Here is a 22,191-nt window from a genome sequence, read left to right on the forward strand (position 1 = left end):
TGCTCCGAGTCCGTTCTGTGTGCTGCGCTGTTTCTACAGCCTTCCCTTCTTTCGCGCAACCTGAAGCTTTCACTCCGACGTGACCTCTCGTTTTCTCTCCCTTTTAGGAGAGAGGTTCGGCGACTCGGCCAAACGCCAACGAGACAGCAAAAGTGAAGAAAAAGAAAAATCTCAAAGGTGCAGCCATGGCGTACGCGAGTGACATTCTCTACAAGATGCCCCACCTCCCGCCAAACGCGGAGGAGGATGGGGAATTTGGCTTACGGAGGCTAGACGACTGAGCAGGAGAGTGAAAAACCTCTGAGAGGGGACGGAATGAGAGGGAAGCGCAAAATTGGTTGATTGCAGTGGCTGTAACTCCGTTATTAATTACTCTTTTCAAAAACGTCTTGGGAATGAGAGGGAAGCGCAAAATTGGTTGATTGCAGTGGCTGTAACTCCGTTATTAATTACTCTTTTCAAAAACGTCTTGTGGCCTTGCGCTGTGGGGACGAAGCCTCAAAGCCACCGCGGGAAAAAAAAAAATTTGGACTAAAGGGTGGACAGTGGGCTTTTAAACTGTTTTCCCCATCCATGTAGATGGGTAAAATGATGTAAATGCGGCCTCTGTGATTGCTGACTCATGGCGAGTGCTACAATCTAGCAGCAGCCAAAATTAAAGCTACTGCTGGATGGAGTCACCACTTCGTTTGGACCAGCCATACATCCCGTTCCCGAGCTTGACAACAAAGTTCTCATCGTGAATGCCTGGCCTACACTTCAGCTATATTTGGCCTGCTTTTTAAAGGCAGCAAGCAAAGCTACAGATGCGGCTGCTCATGTCACTGAGCCATGGTCGCAAATGGTGAGTAAAGACTGCTATGCACAGGCATTTTTAAACAGTAGCAGGGGTGAACCATACATTGTGGCAGAAATTAAAGGGGAATACAAGGCTTGTTTTGTCCAATTTCTTTCGTTTCCTTCGCTGTTGTATTTCTTCATGTGCATCAGTCGAGATACCCTCCATTCAACGCTTACTTGGATGTTGGCACTTCTACGTTTCGCTACCGTCCTACGGGATCACCGATGTGGATGCAGCAGGTGCAAGAGCATCACTTCAAGCAACGGATATTTTGGGCCCTTTCAACGTGACACCAACAGCCGCACAACACTTGCCCTGACACGACCATTTGCCATGTGCCATGTGTGTGCGTGTGCTTGTGCAAACGCTTGTGAAGCGCGGCTTAGGAGAACTTTTTGTTGGGTTAGTTGGTAGCTGATCATTTTAAATTTAAGGCACCAAACCCACACTCACACACACACAAGAGAAGAAGGTGGCACTCTGTCTTGTTTTTCTTCTCGTGCGTGCGTGCGTGTGTATGTATGTGTGGATGCATGTGTGTGTGTGTGTGTGTGTAATGGGTGGGTTTGGCGCCTTTAAATTTAAAATGAAGTGCGGCGCTCAAAGAGACCGTCGTCGCTGCTGGTTAGTTCGAGGAGGTTTACTGATGCCAGTGAGTCTGGATCAGAGATGGAGGTCTGAACAAGAATGCTTAGGCCGACCTATGTGCTTCTTCGAGCCTGCACCCTCTTTCCCTCTGGACTCCTGAGTGTTCCAATTAACATCTTCAGAGATACACCGCCAAACACCGATGCGTTTTATATATCCAGCCACATCGATGATGCTGCTTTACACCACCTAGCCACCAGCCAAAAGATTCAGCACACTTAGGGGTCAAACATTTAGCGGCGATGGCAATCTGAACACTTCAGAAAAATATCACTAGAAAAAAATGTAGTTACAATACACAAACATTTATTAAATGAGATGTTCGAGCAGCTGGTACAGCACAGAGGTTAGGCATTCAGATAGGGGAGAAAACCTGGGCCAGGGGGCGCTGCGCCGCTCTGTGCGTCAGCGCCCCCCATGGAGACCCCGTCAAAACCTCTGCGCAGTGCGGCCGCGTCGTCTGCTCCCCGCCGCATAAAAAAGCATGCTGTCGTCTGCTCCGCGCTGCTTTCCAGCACGTGTTTGCGCGCGCTCGCTCGGTTGTTTCTCTCCTCCTCCGGCCGCATTCTGGCTACTGTCACGCTCCAACAAAGGGGGCAAGGAAAAAAAAACTGGAATGAAAAAGTGATGGCACGCTTTTTCGCAAAACTCGTGAAAGTGTTTTTCTCTCTTCTCTCTTTCGTGTTGAAACGATGGTTGTCGGTTTTTTTTTTTTAGGTATCTCGTACCGCTCGTATCTCGCACCTCTGTAACTGGCGGTGCCGCAGCAGCCATCGCGGAACCAAGTCTGCCTCAAAAAACAGATATATGTCATTAATGCCATCACTCGGCGCTTATAAAGGAAAAACACACATGTTAATCGTTCTATCTTCATAAGCGATCCTGCTTCGGACGCTCAAAACTGCGCATTCGCTAGAAAGAGATAACTGAACTAGGGATTGCACAGCGTTTGTGCAGCCGATCTTGTGGTTTTGTCGACGTACGCTCTTTTTCACCGTTTTTTTCTTCGTACGAGGATTACTGGACTGGCGTAAGGTGATGATGTCTCGCTCACGATTCCATCTCGCTTCCAGTCTCTGATGATTTCCCAGATGGTCTCTCAGTCTACAGTATTCGTCTTATACGGCTTAACCGCCACGGGGGTACTGCCCGGCATCTCAATAATGTCCATCTTCAGGACAGGTGTGCATACCAGCTCGCTCAAATTACTGGCGAAACATTCTCGATACTCGTTCAAAAGGTTAAGAAGCTCACCCTTTTGTTCTGTGGTCACTGAAGGGCCCACCTCCAGCCGTTGCTCCTCGATCCGTTAGCGATCTGTTTCAACACAGAGAATTTCTGGCTCGTCTACTTGGCAATTTGGCTGATCGGGTACCTCAACATTATCGACCTCTGTTACCCGCCTAAATCGCCGTCCTTTTCTGATAACGACCTCTCGGTCCCCGCTCGTGAAAACTGGCATTTCACCGTTCTTCATTTCAACAAGGATTTCGCTCTCAAAGGTGCCGCACAAAACTGGGCCAGAAAGACCAGAAGTCGTCGACAGTGTGATCCAATTGATTGAGTTAGGCCGAAGGATGCTCTCACTAGTGGTCAGCACTCAACGAGGGGCTCCAGATGGGAGAACGGGCATTTTTCTCTGCGCCAGAAACGCAGGCAACCCCCAAGCCTTGCGTAAGCCACGTATGGAAGCTCCGTATAACTTCTACCTGCGAGAAGATCGACCAACAATGTATCGTCCGGGACAACAAAAATTGGAATGTTTTCGCCTTTAACCTCGTCAATCTCCAGGTCAGCGTAACACTTCCCAATTGCTCTTGCCGATGGTGTGCCCTGACTGCCGAAACCGTAGAGTGCTGTGGAATCTTCCATCAGTTCTGCGTCGCAGCGTGCTGCCGATGCACGTAGAAGGCACACAGAGCTCCCGTTGTCAATCATGCCAACGAGGGTCTTCGTCCCATTCCGGATCACTTGCTTAAGTAGCGCTCCTGGAGTGATTTTCTCCTTGGACACTGTATTGGTCTCACTGCTTTTGGCGGAACAAAGACGCTGAGTATGGCCGCTCTTTCCACAACGCAAGCACTTCATTTCACGCCTTTCTTCTGGGCAGTCGCGGGAGATGTGGCCAAATCGCCCACAGTTGTAGCACTTTGGCTCGCCTTTATTATTAGTCAGAGGTGGTCTCCAGTCTTTGTTTGGTCGCTCGACGGTGCTTTCCCACACCAGTGGTCTTGCTGGATCCCTTGTTTTCGTTACGGTGATTGGCTTCTCATGTGAAGAGCCGAACCGCTGCTCCCGCTCTCGGTCTATGCGCTCAAAATCGATGATGTCGTGGTGGAGGTCATCATCGTCATCGTGGGTGCGTCCTAGTAGCATCATACACAGTTGTCTCGAATGCAATCCAGTCAACACCTGCTCTCTGGTGTCGCAGAATTCGAGATTGGCCTCCCCACACAAGCGAAGGAAGTATGCCGTCATACTTTCATTGCGCTGCTGCACGCGTTCCTGCATCTTCCTCCACCTCTCGGCTGCTCGGGTCTGGCCACAAAAGGTGCGGCGGAAGTGGTATTTGAAGTTTTCCCATGACAATGCTACTTCGCTTCGAGAACGAAACCAGTCCTTGGCAGGTCCGACCAAGTGGCCTTTAGCAGTTTCAAACCGAAACTCCTCCAGCCCCCGATGTAAGGTAGCTGTCATTTGGAGGTTTTCGAGCCACTCCTTCGCAGAGGCCACATCGCCACCACCCTTGAAGTAGGCAATGTTCTTGCCTAGGTCAGGCACCACGTGATAGTTCGGTGCTGCTGCTGTAGTGCCTGGAGTTCCCGATGACCCCGGCAAGACGAGTCGCTCCAGCAGGCTTGTTAAAAGGTGGTCCTTTTCGCGCACTGCACTTAGAAGTTCCGTCACGGTAAGCTCTCGTTCGCCCTTGCGCCATCCGCACCATCACTGGTGTCCGCTGTCGTATCTTTAGGTGATACACTCATGCTAGTTTCTTTAGTGCACAAGGTCACAATTCACCCACTTCGCTCACGAGGAGGGTTGCGCAGTCCTCAGTCTTCTCCGGTTTGCGTTGGTCTCAATCCCACTTCTGATATATTAGAGTTTGAACGAAAAAAAAAAAAAAAAGAAGTGAAAAAAAAACAACCTTGACACACAAATAAAATACGAAAAAGTACAATGGGTATATTGAAAATTAACACTAGATTTATAATTACGCTCTTTTTTCGCACACCCACGTCACGCAGTTTTCTAGCGTCCGCTCTTCGTGCCAACGCTCCGCTCACTCTTCGCACATTTCCTCAACGTCTGCTCTCAATGACAACGCACCGCACACTCGTTCTCACGCGCTTCGCACTCCTCACGTTCCCCTGATCGCACTCTCTCACCACATAAGTTGTGAACAAGGTCCGAGGTTGCATGCGCGCGTCGACATCCAGGCACGTGGAGCGGTGGTCGGGTCGACGCACCACTCCGTGTCCAAGGGGCGGACGGCCGACGCCCAGGGGAAGGAATTGCGCAGTAGTAAAAAAAAGGGTCGCTAACACTATACATCCTCAAGAGACAGTGACTCACACAAGGCTGCTCTCATCAATAAACGAGTGGGAATTTGTTTATTGTATATCTTTAAAGCAATTCAACGTAGGCCAGCCCATGAGAGGTCTCCTAATATAGTGCTTTTAATATCACAAATGGTTGCAACATCAGATGTAAATTTTATGACCCAATTTTAAAAAAACAAAGGCTTGTTTGCCTCGGTCCAGCAGCCAGAAATTGTACAACTCTGTGGCTTCTTCCTGTGCCAAAAATTATACACATCTGTACATACTACTGTTGGTGCAACGGGTTCACAATATGCCAGATGTAAGAAAAATCCTCACTCTGCAAGTCTCAAAGAGCATCGTTCAGTCAGCGTTTAATTTTCTTCTGAGAAAGCAAAGGTGCTGTAAACGTCTTCATCTCACTCCTGGTGGCACTTCAACAGCATGGTGTGGGAAGGGATGAAGGAGGGAATGAAAGAAAGATGACCAAGTTGCAATGTAGTGGAGGATCCCCTTCAATTTCGACAGCCTATGCTCAGCAGGTGGTCATCTTTTACATTTTGCCACTATAAAAATGCAGCCACCAGGATCAGAATTGAATCCCAGATCTTAGTCTGCACTTGCATAAACAGCTTCTGTAATGCACCTACTGGTCTGCTCCCGCTAGATGCATGAAGAATCACATTTTGCAAATCCAGGGCTTTCTATAACTTCTGCCACTAGTAGAAAAGCGGCTTGGATGTGTGATGACTTTTGCAAATCAAATGCTAAAATCCCATCAATGATTTCCAAAGCAGAAAATACTAACACCTCAAATGCACAGTTCACATTCTGAAAGCCGAAAATAAAAACGAGATGAAAAAAGTGGTCAAATCTGCTAAAGATTAAAGGAATGATTATTAACAAGGCATTAAACGAAATGATCGTCATATACTTTCATACTTAAATGGCTGCTTACTATAGTGTACCGATCACTGCAAGTAGAGAGAATCAACTTGTCTATACAGTGCAGTCCACTTATAACGATGCCAGAATAACGATATTATCGCTTATAACAATCAAATTCTTGGGATTTATCATCTTACTCATTGAACCTATGCAAAATTAAACCAGATACTATATAGATCAATTATCAGCGGTACATCGGATACGATAGTTTTATCACCGCCCAGTAGATGCTTACCACGAAAATTTGAATGTTTAACAAAATATAAAATATTAAGAAGCCAATGACATGAAAACTCGACATATGCGGCGAAAACGAACTGTCGTGGAGAAATCCGCGAGCGCCATTGCGTGAGGTTAGGAAATGAACACTATCATCGCAATCACAGCCTGTTGACGCGCAAAGGGCGTGGCTGCGGCCGTATCGTCATCGCCATTGCCGATCCTGCGTCTGTGGAAGATGACAGAGACCACATGGATGGATGGTGCGATAGCTCTCGAGATAAAACAGCAGATTCATCGGGATTTCTGGCAGGGTTTCAAGGTTGGAAGCCTCACGAATAAATATGAGCATTCACACACTACGATTTTAATGATCATCAAGGCTGGGGATGTCCTGCAGGTCATCCAGTCGCTAATCGGTTTCGTGCATGCAAAAAGGACTGCCGCCAGCGCACATGCGCGACTGTCAAGCTTCAGCTGTTGCTCAAGCAAGCACGAATTCCTGATTTTTAAAAGTATGCTTAAGTTATTTTATGGCTATTGATGTATGCTGCAATAAAATGTTTAGTGCGCTTTACGATGATTAGTGTTGTTCAATCCGATTTGCTCATCGCTAGTAAGTAGGCAAGCCTACAAGTATGGGAAAATATGTGGGAGTGCTTTTTTTTAGTTTTTCTTTTTTTTTGCCGGTCTAGATACAACGATAGGATTTTCTGGTTTTCTCAAAATCATTATAAGTGGATTGCACTGTATTCTCGTCAAGCCCTGCGAACAAGTGCTAAAATGGCGAGAATTGGGCCTAGTTGGTTATTTACAGTGGTTCATCGTGTTGTTGTGTTTCTTGTAGTTCTAGGTGTTAGCGCGGTGAACCACTATGTACAAGTGCTGTCAAAGAAATGAAAGGAAGTGTTAGAGGAAGAAATGTATTTCACCCCCCCATTTTATGGATCCTTGAAAAGGTATATGCAGGGAAACTGTCATTGTGCAAATTGCAGTATAACCCAAATATAATAGTCTTTTCTGATGACCTTATTATGTCAGATTTCTGCCTCGTATTATACGCGGATCCAAACAAATTTCAGCCTAAATTCGCAGTTGTGGTCTCGTTACTGTTCACCGCTATCAGCATCAGGCTTCCAGCGAGTCTAGCAGTGGCATTGGCTGATTGTTAGATGGTTTCAATTTCCTCACACTGACACCCCCCCCCCCCTTTTCCCCCCATTCCTTGTGACCTAGGCATGACCACGGTGCTTGCGATGTACACACTACCGCACGTCGATCGCATGTTGCACGATGCAAGGGAATGATGAAAGCAGCACTCGGCATTTCCCGAGGGTATCTTGCATGCCTCTCCAGCCATGCTGGCCAATCCAACCAATCCTGTCCAATTCAATTCAAACCTGTCCAATCCAATCCAGTCCAATCTAATCTAGTCCAATCCAATCCTGTCCAATGCTGAGCACACGCTCGCCCGAAATGCGCCACTGATTAGCCTATAACCATCACTACTGTCATCCTCACGCAACAGAAGGAGAATTAAGATGCGCTACTCACTATGTCTAGCTATGTTGTTGTTGCATTAAAGATGAGACATCTTCTGGTTGCTTCTTCACTGCCAGATGGCGCGGCGATCACACGGCATCCGCCAGCTGTGGTGGTTGCTAGGAAACAGCTCTATGTAGCTTTCACTACAAAAGATCTCTGAACAGAGTTCTGCCAAGTGTAACCATGTTGTGAAGATTTCACTGAATACCATGTTTAACTGTGCTAAACCTCTGCTAATTTTTTCCATCTGGCTACGAGCTTCAGTAAGGCAGTTCAGGAGACAATTTTATGACTGCCGTTTCAGGGCATAATTTACCCAACACAATGCTGAAGCTTTTTAGCTGCTTAGGTGTGAAGACAACAGACGCACACCAGCAGGCTGCCATTTCTGTCCTCCGTTCATTTCTTGTGCACTCTGTCCAAACATTTGTGACATATTAACGAGTTCGAATCGGTGGTACAGCCAAGAACTATATGGAGTCTCTTGTGGTGCCATTTCTGACTGCTGTCAACGTATGCACATTTTGTTTCAGCATGCGGGCACTCCAGAATACTAGGTCCACCACTGCACAGCTTTGACTTACCAACATGTTTCCACAGTTGATAATGCATATCACAGGTCTGCCCTATTGCAACACATTTAGTAGCTACCAAGGAAGGTGAACAGCTCGCTGGTGGCAGGCACGTATCTGACAGCAAAAAGTCAAGAGGATTTTTGGAGCGCTGCAGCTTGGAGAACAGCACACTTCACCTATATCAAGCAGATGGTATCCCCATGGATTCGATGGAAGAAATGACCGTGGCAGGTCGATGAACCAGCTTGTGAACAGACTTCATGCCCATTCCAGTGATGAGCCAGGACAATCAGATTGAGGCATCTTCTCGCACGTTTCACTTTAGTTGAATCCATGGCGTGGTCCAGGCCGCTTGCAGACACTTGGCACGGGCTTCTGTCAGCCCCTTCACTTTCACTGCTGCCCGCCTCTTGCTGGTTACAGTCAACCGACTGTAACCCCGACAGACTGCCTCGTTTTTTTGATAATGGTTGTCTTTCTACGGGCTGCTTTTTTGTTTTTAAGAGTTTTCGGCAGGTTACGTGGGAAGTCAGGAAATCTTGCTGGAACCGCATCACCCACCAGTGATGCCTTCTGTGGAGTACTCACCAAGACTTGCCCTCTTACTGTCCAGGTCTTCGACACAAGATGAGGCTCGAAATGCTTTTCGCAAACATGATCACTCGCTGACGCGACCCTTCCTTGGTATAGCTCAACACCATAGGTTCAAGCGTTGTTCAGCTTTTGGAGCAAAGAAAAGAGACAGTTTCTCAGTACAGCTTTTGCAACCCATTGTGTAGTATAGAATGAAACACTTCTCGCCCACAGCACTCATGTATGCATATCTGTCAAGATAGAGCGTGCATATAACATATGGAAGAGAGTGTCCAAATGTGCTGTGACAACTGCCGGCGGCGCTAACGAAGACCCCAGTTGTCCTCAAGCTATCTGTCGACGAGCAACCAAAGCTTGCATGCGCCAAGGTAGACGGCGTCTCCTCATTATAGTTCATCATGATCAAACTGCACATCTATGCCAATGTAGGGTCAAAAGAGATACCAGGAAGACAACAGTCACTTTGTATGGAGTGTTTATGATACTATGATACAACGTTACTAGAACAAACTCAATTTCACAGCTCCGCCTGGAAAGATGTCCCCGGTGGTCGTCGCATGAACTAACAGCGCTGCAGTCGACTCTTGCTCCTTGCCGGGCGCGTCTGCTACACGCAGCGCGGAAGCATGGAGCGGCTGGCACATACGTAGCTGTTGCGTGTTGCCGTTGCACTGTACACGGCTGCAGTGCAGTTGTGACTGCATTACGACAGTTTTGGCTTCGAAGGAATGCATTACCTCAGAGAATGCGTTTGTGTGATGCGAAATTTAATGGCATGAAACAAGTGTGACAGCGTTGTCAACCTGCTTGTCAGAACCACCGTTCTAGTAACGGTGTCTGCTCTTCGGTTTCTTTTCTTTTTATTATACGATATCGTGACGCGCAAGTCATTTCATATTAAATTACAACGTAGCCGTTCATTGCGCAGCGTTGGTGCCATGCAATTGTCCGCTTATTTAGCATCCGCCTTCTTTTCCAGTTTCAGTCCAATTCGTGACAGGGATTCAAACCGCCGACATGTGCTCCTCTAATTCTATGCCATTCACTGTAAACATAGGGTGTGCGACGAGAAGATACTGAGTCTTCCCCCTAAAATCAAACCAAATAGACGTACGCTTTGCCAACTACGTGCCAGCCTCTAGATGCCTAAAATTGGCGGAATGAAGAGACAGCGTCAAAGGCACTATCGCGTCCTCTTTTAAGATGAAGCTTAAGCGTTCTGCTATATTTTTCTAACATCAGGCCTCTTCATGCTGGCCTGCATGCTTTGCACCAGGGGCAATGCAGCCTATTGAAACGATTACTTGGAAGTCCGTCATTTAATGTTCGTGTCACTGATGGACGTCGTTGAGATTAAAAGGGAGCACACGCTCTGCACAGAAGCGATAGCTTACTTCAAAGTGAACAATTTCTGATCTGCATTTAGGAAAGAAGTTATAGTCAAGTACTCTTGCGATAGTTCGAGCAAGGCTCTTTATTTTCTTGCTGGCACATATTTCGAACACAAAAGGCATTATATACCAAAGAGAAAGCACCCTAATAATCGCGCTGCCCCGTGTGTTTCTACAGCAATGCCGGAAGAGAACTTTCAAGATTCCAAGAGCCTATCAGTGTACATAGCGCAAATCGGACAGCTGAGCTACACAAACAGATTTTGATTTGGATCATTTTGAGTTCGTCACAGTACCAGCAATTCGAAGGAAATGTGAGTATTTTCACGGCAAGGAAATTGACGAGCCATGAGGGCGAGAAAATTTAGTTTGTTGAGAAGACTTACAAAACCTTACCTTACAAAAACCATTATTAACCGCCGTTCAAGTGCCCATCCCTCATGTAATGTCCCATCTGGGGGCCCTTGAGGTTCTAATAAATAAATAAATAAAATAAATAAATAAAGACTCTAGTTATTGAGCAGTTAATTGTCACAGCAATGATGTTGCACATAAAGTTCTCATATCATGTGAATTGAGTGTTGATTACGTAGACGCTCTTCTGAAGCAAAGAAATTGTGCACGGGGCTTCCAACTCGGAGATAATGCGAAGAGAGGAGACATCATAAGAACTGCAGAGAAATTCGATAAGCAAGATGATCACAAAAATTTAAATATCTTCAAAATAACTGAGCATGCGGCATAGAAACCGCATCACTGCAATCTGCGACAGCTGTCAAGAAAAAGAAAAAAGAGAATGACTGAATAAAGCCTTTATTTGACTGAGTAATTAGGGAGTTAGGAGGGATGGGAATGTAACTTCTCGCTTCTTCACGGTTCTTCAAGCTGTTTCTCTTTGCTAAAAGATAAGCATCTAAAAAGTTCAGAAGAGGATCAGATCAGCATCTACAAGCTAGGCCTTCCAGACTTGCAACGATTGGTATGTCAAGCTCCTGCCTGGACTGAAGTATGATGTCAAATGGCTTCGTAACTGCATTTTTGTGAGGCGGGCAAGCACAAAAGCGTATAAGCTTCTGAATGAGCTCAAGATATGCTACCAACCAAGCATATGAGCTCCTTAAGTCATGCATTGAAGTGCATTCACTGCAAATATGGTTCTTGCTGTTGAAGAAATACAAAATCAAATGCAAACAAAAAACAAAAAATGGTCAGAAGAAGTTAGGAACGCTCATTTCCCACTAGACACATAAAAAGGATTATGCTGCACACTCAAATATTTCCCAAAAGAAGTATAATGTTCTCCTTTGTATTGCTTGTAACCTGCAATGTTTGTCTATGTTGAAGTAGTCAAGTTCTGGTTGTTTGCTGCATTTCATTAGCATTCTACATTAGTGTTGTTGACAATATTGCATTTTGCTCATTTTTTCTTGTTGCGCTAATAAATACCTTAGGTTCATTCAATAACTTCTAACGTCCTTTCTGGCACTGTAGATACCTTGAATGTCATGTTTTAAAACTGCAGTACAGTGCTAGTTTGAAATTATATTAACTTCCCCTACAAGCAGTAAAGTTAGTCGTTTTCCTTTTCTCTGTGTGTATGTGTGTGTGCGTAAATGGGGAGGGGAATCTCTCAAGGGCATGACTTGATTACTCGCAATATAAGTTTTTGAATAGACTCATGCGCTTATTCGGTCATTTCCTTTCACAGTGCGCATGCCCATTCTCACCGATTCCTCTTTTAGTGAACTCATTAAATAACTCTTCACATGTGACATTTAGATGACAAAAGAATTTTTTTTTTTACACTGCTAATATACGGGAGTGCGAGAGTGCCAATCCGGAGCTATGTTCCATGCCATACCTCGAAAGTAAGACATTAAGAAAAGCGCTTCTGACAAGGCGAAGACGGAGGCCGTTTATTCGTAATTTGTGTTCCCTATATCGTTTGACTTCATGCACTGCATGAACAGGCTGCCCAGGCTAGCAGATTTCTGCATGTAATAGAGGCAATCTGCGCAGCGCAGTAATAAACGTTACACCTATACTACACCTTCTAAGGTTAGAGCGCTCCTTGAAAATTTCACTAATTTATTTGTATGACAGGATCTATGCCCTGAAAGAACACACTACAAAACACAGGCCAGGGAGTAAAGTAAGAAACTGCTTGTAACTAAGCTGACGGCGCTCACACTTGTTTCACAGCATTAACAAGTGAATTTCGCATAACACAAACGCGTTCTCCGATGTAATGCATCACTTCGAAGCCAAAGCTGTCGTAATGTAGTTATAATTATGCTGCAGCCATGTACAGTGCAATGGCAGCACGCAAAAGCTACGCGTGTGCTGGCCGCTCCAGGCTTCCGTGCCGCGTGTAGCAGACAACTGGCCCAGCAAGGAGCAAGAGCTGACTGCAGCCCCGCTAGTTCCCGCGACGGCCACCTGGGCACACTCCTCCACTGGGCAATATGGGGAGCTGTGAAACTGAGTTTGTTGTACAGTCGAACCTCATTGTAACGAAGCAGTATGAAGCGCGAAAATTTGTTCCTCATGTCCGATAATCATTATAAAAGTGCGCGCCCAAATCCCTGTAAATAAGATTGCTATAAAACGAAACAAAATGTCCACTGATATGGACAACACAAAGGAGAAAAAATGCACACTTTTTTTAATTAAGAGCTTAGCATAAGCATGAAATCTCGCTTTTCCTCACATGTTGGAGAGCAAAAATGAATACTAAGAAGGAATGTTGCCTCCGCGCATAATTTCCACGACGGAGCCAACGGTCTCTCGGGGAACGTAGCGTGCGTGCACGTGTCGGCCGCAGTGGCAGAGGCACGACAGGGGCTCACACTATGATGAGGCAATGGTGATGACATGCCAGTCAGATGATTGTCAACCCTTGCATGGCCGGACGCGAGCTGCAGCGGCGGCAACGCTCAAGTCCGGCTATAACCGTTTATGACCTCAGAGATCACCGCATGCAGTAATCTCAGAGGCCATGGGCTGTTGGTGCTAGCACGGTCAGTCTTGGGGGAGAGCACGCGCTCTTTCTTACGGCCTTCTCAATCGCCGCGGGAACAATGGGAATGTTTCTCCTTGAATTACGCTCTTCGCCGCCGCAAGGGGCGCGACCTGCTCACTGTTCGCTCTGCGTCTGCTTCAGCAGCTTTCGCGCTGTCGCTCCCGAGATTCGTGGTGAGCGCAGTCCCGAAATGAAAGAACACAGAAGGTAGATGCTGCAGCGGCATGTCGTCAACATACTACACATGTGAACGGATATAAAAAACTGTCGTTCAGCAAACGTTCGACAAGCATGACATACACTGCGGCATGGTAGCTACTTTTGTCCATTTTAACACGAATTTTTCCCAAGCGTGCACAAGAATAGGAACAAAAAAAAAACAAAACAAAACTGAATGAGCAGTGATCACATCGAAGCTTCTTCAAGGCTAACATGACAGCAACTCGTCTGCAACAGCAAAACTGTCTTTCAGCGCTACATGCTAAACCATCCATGTAGCACCGAAAACGAAAATAATTTAATAAAAATGTAATGTAAACTTCAAAATGCTTGCATGATATAAAGTATTAGTATAACAGTCAAAGTAAACGTTGTAGGGTTGAGTTTTAAATGTTATTGCAATTCATATATTAGCCAATGTGTGGTATTATATACATTATTTTAATTTTGCAAATACATTGCTTTAATGAAAATTTTACATAATATTAAGCTTAATATGAAAACAATCAAAAATGGTTTGATATTCATGACACCACTTGTGCTGGAAGTGGTAAAAAGAGGTCAATAAATGATGACGGTGATACTCGATGCAGTGACTTACAAATGAGTTCACCTGCTATATTGAAAGTGTGCAAGAAATTTCTAAAGCGTTAAAGAAGGACACCCTCACTGAAGACTCATTTCAAGCCCTATATAGCGACCCATTGAGGCTCTCTTCGGGAAAGTAATGTGCGGAAGGGAACGACATATGCTAGATGCGAGGGCTGTAACAGCTAGCAGCACATGAATACATTGTCAAGACGGACGTTTCACCTGAGAGCAAAATCAAGGCACTAAAGAAAGTGATGACATCTCCTACCATCCCATATTCCGATTTACCTTATGTCACAGGATATACCGTTTAGTTAATCAACTTCGAGTGTGACGCTTGCGCTATTTTTCTTGAAGTTAGCGAAAGAAGCAGCCCCATGTAGTACACTCTTCTACGAGGACATTATTTTAGTGGACTGCATTATCCGAAACCAGAGCTTGTTGCCCTATTGGACAAGCTTTCTTTTTTTTCGAAAAAGCTGCCGTACACCTACTACACACAAATGTTCTCGAGGTACTTAAGATCCTGATTCAGTCAGCATTTGAGAATTCAACACTAAGTTGCCCGAAAAGAATTGACAACAGCTATGTTATTAGGTCCGCTTCTTTGATATCTGAAAAATTTCTCAAAATTATTCTTCTCAATTAATTATACCAGGAAAGTGACAGAGAAGACCGAGAGGCCAACTCCTTATGTGCACAAGCCGTACAAAAGATTTTGAGACGTAATCTTCTAGACGCAGGTCGCATTTTGACGAATTGGTGAATATAAAGTGCACTGTGTAACTTTGAAGGACAATTTTTTTATTGTTTGCCGCTCTTTTCGATTGTGCTGAGCTGTTTATGCCCATTTCCTTGATTAAAAGTAGTCGCAAGACTACATATACATCTTCGGTCTTTCAACCGACTGATATGTTTTGAACGAAGCTAGCACAGCCCACTCCACTAGACAAGTGACATTTTTACTATATGAGTAAATTTTTGTTTACTTTGAATCTGAGACGCGCCATGAATTTTCGCCGGTGCCTCTTTCGATCTGAACGAAAACGGCAGTGCTTGACAGAATTTCCACCCAACAGTTCACTATGTACTCACGTCAGGTCGCGCTACACCTGCTTAAAACATTCAAAGGCACATTGCATAGCCTGGTAAATTTATTTTTTTACAAAACTTAGGGGCAAAAAATGTTGAAGTGTACCTGAAGCTTCATATTCAACTGTGCACGGCCACACTGATGAAGGCGCGTGCGCGAGTGGATTGTTGACTGTATTTTATTCCTCGTACATGATAAATGTTCGATGCTGATTACGGCCTTTGTATAAACCATAAGGGGCAAAATGTCAGGACCTGCCGGTTGCAACTGACGTGGGCGAAGCTAAAAGCGAGCGCGCGTTTCCCTTGCGCGTGAACGGGTGTGGCGGAGGAGCAGCAGTGGGGCGGTGGCGACCCCACTGAGGCGCGCCGGGCGGTGGAAACAGACCCCATTGGAGAGGTTGTAAGAGAAGAGAAGCGCGCTCTCCCTCGAGACCGGCCGTGCTGCTAGTTTGTCTCCGCCGCTAGATGACGTGGCACGCGAACGCGCGGTAGGGTGCCTTGATGCCTTTTGCCTCTGCTTTCAGATTGAGGACACCCTTTGTACCATCCCGCGCCACCATTTTCCCCTCCCGGCGACAGGTTGAGTCCCACTCAACAGTTGCGTGCAGAGAGCAATACTTGCGGCAGGGGCTCTCCGCAGTTGTGTGGCGACTGAAGTAATGCGAATTAACTGGAAAAAGACGGCTTTTTCTTTTTATTTGCTCTTGGCAGTACTGTTCTGGCAGTTTCAAGAGTGACCTTTACGTGAAGCAGCGGTTGGAGTTGGATTGACAAATTTCGTACAAACATGCTGCATTTGTTGTTCGAGCACTTTTTTCAATGTGCCAGCACCGCGGAGGATGATCTAGCTTACAAATGTAACTATCTTTGTGCAGTTCAAACCCACTCTTCCATCGTTCGTTCAGATCTCTTCCCTGTATCTCATTACAGTTTGATATCTGAGGTATATTCAACGCAGCAAATGCATTGTTTTTCCAACCGTTCCTTCTCCGGCATGGACTGAGGACAAATATGAATCGGGAGGGTCATATTTTCTCAAGTTCTTCTAGCCTGAATGGAGACGCTTGGTTGTGAATTGGTGGTACGATGGCTTGCTGGATTATAGTTGCTATGTTGCCTTTACTAGGATAAATTTAAGTAAAGCGTTATTTTTATTTTTCTAAATAGCTTGGTGTACATTAACCCGAAAGAATACGGGAGGAGCTGGTTATCAAAGAAAAAGCTAATTTTAGAAGGTAAACGCGCGACTAGTTTTGTCTTCTCTTCATCTACGTTTTTGTTCTTTCCCTCTAAATGGGGACCAGACTTGAATTTTGTCAAGTTGATGTAAACGTGTCTAATGATGAAGAAAACCACTAAAGGTGACCGGGTTACCAAGAAACCTGAGAAAATAAGCCCTTGATTGCTACACGTTTTTAATACTGCTGCCCCGGCCATGCTTAATCACTGCAACTATCAAAAGGAAGCACGAGAATACCTAGCTTGTGAGGAACCGTCCATACTCACTCTATAATCGTCGGACAAGGCACTTTACTAGTTAAAGCATGCATATAGAATGGATGAAAAACCAAGTTATAATCATTAAACGCACAAAAATAAAATATCCAGGAAGGCAACGGACAGGCTATCATTGCCGCTCAAGTCATCTAGATGAGAAAGAGAAATAGAAAAATCCCAAAATTTCAGCACAGACACATGCACGACGAATTTTGCTCATGCCAATGACCTGCGACGCCAACAAAAGGAAGCCCTTTTTCTTACCTTCTGCCATCTCTTTTATACTGAAATGGGTAAGGGGATTACTTTTACCTACTGGCATCATTAGAATAAACTCGGTGAGGTAGGGTGAAAAAATCGAAGGGAGCAGGTGGGAGGGGTGGTAATCTGGGTGCCTTTGTGAACTGCACAAAATGCAGTGACGAAAGCTTCAGACACGCACTTCATAGCAAAAGCCCCTATTTAATGCGGCGATTTTACCGGGAAACGCCTTCTTCGTCAGGTTACTGAAGAAAGCCTCGGTAAATTTAGGTGTTGCTTAGCAGGTTAGATTCTCATCTCCCCTTGGAGCCATCATTTCAGCTAAAAGCGCCGAGCACCTATTAAAACGAATAAAATATGACAAACAATGAGAATTTTAAACAATGAGATGGAAAATGAAATTCGTAGGAACACCTTAACCAACAACTTCTCACCTCGCCTTTAGCATAGCTTGACAGCTGCTAGAGTATTACCCGTTTTCGAGCCCACTTATCAGGCAATATGTGACTCAGGTCTCATAGACAAAACAGGACTTCTGATAACATTGTGCAGAAAGTGTAGCTTGGATCGAGGAGCTTCGTTTGTGCTGGCGTGCTGAAGGGCAGAAAAATGCGAAACATCGGCTGAAATTACATTCTACCTAGCCACAGATGACCATTGCACACATTTCATAAATAAAAGGCATAAAATATATTACTACTATATTTGGATATTTCCACATGCATGCTGTACACAAGACCTCCAGAACGTCCCTGTCACTATCTCAAAGTAGTCTGAAAGTTCCTGTCCCTCTCAAAATGTTCTTAAAACAGCTCTCTTACGCAGTGAGTATACTTTTGTTGCACTACAAAAAGACTTTCACGCTAAGTCCCAAGGAATCGAAATTTTGACTATCACAAGTGAGCAAACAGCGACGGGTATGCTACGCATATCAGAATGTAAATATTGTTCTCAAGGCAAAGAGCTTCTGGGCAGATGACCAACAAAATATGACAGAATTAAATGCAACTAACTTCGTTTCACAGCTACAACACTCTGATACCATCCTGCCTTGGTAGAACAAATTTTCGAAAATTCGAACGATAGCAGTAGTTTTATCATCGAAACCGGCCGCCGCCCCATTGCGCCATGCTTCCAAACGGGCAAGTGGGACCCAACATGCCACCGGAGAGAGCAGTGTCTCCACCCTGAAAGCAGAGGCGAAAAGCATCGAGGCACCTTAAAACATGGCCCGCATGGAGCGTTTTTCCGGGCGATTCGCCGGCGTCGACGGCAGCAGAGCGTTTTTTTGCCACTGGAGAGAACCCTTTTGACAAATCGTCGGGATCTGGCTGAACAGAAAAAAATGCCGACGACGCACCGACGCCGGAAGTGGGCAGCGGCAGAGGGCCAATAAGAGCAGGAGCAGCCATCAAGTGATTCCGGTCGGAGCTACGCCGGCCAAGAGAGACTCGCTCGCTAGAGCGGAAAGAAAGATGGGGGGTTTGGCGCTCCGACGGCGCCGAGGGTTTCGGGTTTCTCGGCCGAAATGGCCGAGCAGCATGTTGTCTTTCGAAGTAACTCCGCGCACGAGGCGACGACAAAAAGGTTCAGGCATCAGGCACTGCGCATTTTCTTTTTTTTTCTTTTAGGTTAGCTAGATAAAGCGACGAGTAGTTTTGTTGGTGTGTGATATTGTGCCCTGTTTTTGTTTTCTATATTAAGGGCCCCTTCCGGAGAACAGTGCATTGTGCCCTCGACGCATTGTCGATGGGTCAGTTCTATGGCATTTTCAAGTCGCGGTTGCACAAGTTTGTTGCAGGAGGAAGAGTTCGGTGAAGGTGGACCGACCGCTGGGGCCACGTGCGAGTGTCTACGCTGAGCTCGGAGGCTGTTTATGAGCTGCTAGCCTTGCCAGCAGACCTCAGATACCTCCCTTGTGCTATGGCTTCTGTATTTGGATCCATAGCTGTCGGAAGTGACGCCTGTGCCTATTTTCTTGGCACACCTGACCCAGAAGAAAGAGAGAAAACCACAACTTGAAGCTCGCAGTGACAGGGAAAACAAGATGCGCGCAAGGGGCACGTGCGTCACGCAACTGGGCGGCAAAAAAACACCGCTCGGCTGCTGACCGTGCGAAAGTGAAATCGTCGACGCCGGCGCGGGCGTTGGGCGTGCGTCGCGTTTTCACTTGCAGAAAGCGCTTCATGCGGACCACGCTTAATGCGCAACCGCTTTAAACGCACTTCGGCAGCGGTGTTTGACTTCGGCCGTGGCCGTTCAAGACCTCAGAGATCACACTCTCACGCGCGGTGATCTCGGAGGCCATAAACCGTTGGTGGTAGTTCTTTTTCTTTTTTCTTTTTTTTTTTTTTTTTTTTTTGCCGCCGTGAAATGACGCGGCACGCGAATGCGCGGGCGATTTAAACACACTTCTGCGGTGGACGCTTCGACTGATTAAAAAAATTGCATTTCTTCCTTGAAGTTTCTCCAGCTCCTTTACGCGTTTTTTGCCGTTATAATGCAATAAGACTGCTTCGTTACAACCGATATAGCGTCAAATTTTGAAAATTTTTCTTTTGTAATACAGAAAGAATTTCCATAGAAATAAACTACAGACTAACCAAACTTTGATTTTCGTTCATTTTATCCGATAATCGCTATATCCGTGTTCGTTATAGCGAGGTTCGACTGTAGTAACGTTGACTTTGATACACATAGTGTTGGTTGATCAATTGAGAGTGGTTGATAGTGTGATTGATTGACTGAGTGATTGGTGATTAGTGAATTAAGCCAGCATGGTGCAGACAAATAATCTCATGTGCGTGCCGCTGCATCTGAACACGTGCGATGAACTGTGGTAGCTACTAGCGCGACAACATCCTGACATTGTACCAGATCCGTGTAATAGTGCAGGTGCTTCGTTTGAGAATATGTCGAGTGATTGTCATGCTCAACAACCAGGGAGAATTCGTAAGATGGATGCCAAGAAGGTGAAGACGAATGCTCGATATGAGGCAGCTAGATGGTTGCAGCAAAGGCGGGATGCTGAGGTATGAACATTAGAAATGGAAGTGAGGCGCAGTAAGTGTGCGGAGGAAACCAAGCTAGAACGTCAGCAAGCTGCTGACAATTGGAAATGCAGGGCTCAACCTGAGTTGGTCTGTAAAGCCAATGATGCCGAGCTGAAATGTCAATGTAGTTTAATAATAGGCAAAGAAGCAGGTGCGATCAAATCAGCATCAAAGTGGGAATAAATGAGGCAATAAGCGTGCATGCTATTGCATCCACTCTTAAAGGGATAGTGAACAAAAAATAGCCAGCGAGATTTCTAGTGCAGGTGGTAGCTATCGCATTGAGTGACCAAAACAACATGCTTTATGAACAGAAATGAGCGGAAAGTATTTTAATGAATATTTCCTAAATCATCACACCTAGCAACCTCGTGTGAAAGCTCTGACAAAACTGGATATCACGTCACTTTTAGCTGCCTCCCGGATGCCTCCCTAGCCACCCTCATCGCGAGCGATTGCACCCGATCATTTTTTCCTTCCTCAGAGACACTCACGAAGCGCACGGACGGACTGTGTGTGCGTGCGTGCGTGTGCATGTGTGCGTGCGCGCGCGCGCGCGCAATGTGGAATGCATTTTAAAGCTGCTGCTCGTGTTCCTACGGGACGGCGGACTCAGCGCGCAACTTCAAACCACGCTGCACACTACTCATCTTTCCCTTCCAGCGCGCAAACAATTGCCTGCAATATGCGCCCTTCGTACGTGTACCCCACGACCTCCCTCGTCTACAGCATTCCACACTCAGCGCGCGCAAAGCTTGCAGACTAAGAAAGCCTCATGCATCTCCCGCGCGCAGCTTTAAACCACGCTGCACACAACCTATCCTTCCCCACCAGCGTGCAAACAATTCAATTGCCCGCAATACGCGTCCTCCGTACGTGTCCTCCTCGACCTTCCTTGTCTAGCACAGCGGCGTCTTGCCCCCCCCTCCCCTCACCGCGGTCTCGTTCATCTCTTGCGTACACCTTCTTTTGCACCCAAGGCCTGCAACACATGCAAAACAACCCGCACCCTCACTCAGCGTGTGTCTTCTCCTCTGCCACCCTGGACATGCTTGCTTCACCGCAACAGGCAGCCCCGATAACGCTTTCTCCTTCCCTCACTTTCCTGCCCCTTCCTGCCTCAAGAGGCCCCCCCCCATCAACTCAGGTGTGGGGGTGGTGGTGGCGGAGGTGGCGGCAGTGGGGCTGCGGGGTCATGACGTTGCTGAGAGTAAGTGTGACGCCACATCGGGACGTCACACTTACCTACAATCGGGAGCACGATACCTGTGACCTGGCGGCCACTCAGAAAACGTCAAAAATAAAGCCATCCGATCAAAACTAACCCGAATTATGTGCCTGCATTAGTGTAACCATGCTTTAAGAATGCAGCTGTGGTGGTTCCTCAATATTATTCGATATTTGTTCAATATATTTTTAATATTTGTTCAATATTTTTGTGGTTTTGGGTTAAAAAAGCAACTTATTTCCTACCAGAATTTTCAAGTGCTTATTTTTTTTTCGTGTCAATTCTTTCTGTGCTTCATTAGTCTCTCTACTTAGGTTCGGCAAAATTTATTGCATCCTTATGTGGCAGGTTTTTCCCTACTGTGGCTTCTCGTAGCAGTACTCCAGCCAGAAGTTCCTCCTTTAAGAGCCTTTCTCAATTAGCTGACCCTCATTTGGTGTGCGTTCCACTCTGCTCTAGTGCAGTGTACCCTGTTCGAAATAGACGCCACACCTACTTTGGTTCTCTCCACCTACAAAAGGCTCGTTCAGGTTCAGCCGTATTGGGTGTTGCACAGGTTCTGCGCCCTTCTTGCGTTCGGATGGCTCTGGTTTTTTTTTCAAGCCATTGTCCATATTAATGTGACAAATACATGAGGCCCAATAGGATTCATGCTATCTTACTCTGTCCATTGTCCAGGGAGCGAGTTTCCATATTAATGAGGCATAAATACATTGAAAAAGTTTAGCCCCAGAAAAACTGTCCATAATTCGGCTCATCTATGTTAACGAGGGTTGTAATAATGGGGCACGACTGTAGTCAAATTAGGCTGGACATCAATTTTGGTCGAATTCGTCAAATTTCAAGGGTCCAGCGTTCCAAATTTTATGGGTTGTCTACCTAAATTTGGATGTTACTGCTCATCCGGCCATATTCAATGTAGGTT

The 22,191-nt window shown here is 46.0% G+C and overlaps 2 protein-coding genes across 3 annotated transcripts in view; both read right to left on the bottom strand.

Annotated features, from left to right (window-relative positions):
- The window catches only part of ND-23 (NADH dehydrogenase (ubiquinone) 23 kDa subunit), an 81,601-nt gene that overhangs the window by 15,055 nt on the left and 44,355 nt on the right, over nucleotides 1-22,191 (bottom strand). The window lies entirely within an intron of this gene.
- On the bottom strand, nucleotides 2,896-8,330 carry LOC146197756 (uncharacterized). Its single transcript, XM_084595991.1, has 2 exons — nucleotides 8,325-8,330; nucleotides 2,896-4,414 (listed from the first exon to the last, which is right to left on the bottom strand). Exons 1-2 carry the CDS (start codon nucleotides 8,328-8,330, stop codon nucleotides 3,083-3,085), a joined length of 1,338 nt encoding a protein of 445 aa, XP_084452117.1. The 3' UTR covers nucleotides 2,896-3,082.

Source organism: Amblyomma maculatum, chromosome 3, assembly GCF_055883805.1.
Source record: "Amblyomma maculatum isolate TAMU_Amacu chromosome 3, ASM5588380v1, whole genome shotgun sequence".
Lineage (NCBI taxonomy): Eukaryota > Metazoa > Arthropoda > Arachnida > Ixodida > Ixodidae > Amblyomma > Amblyomma maculatum.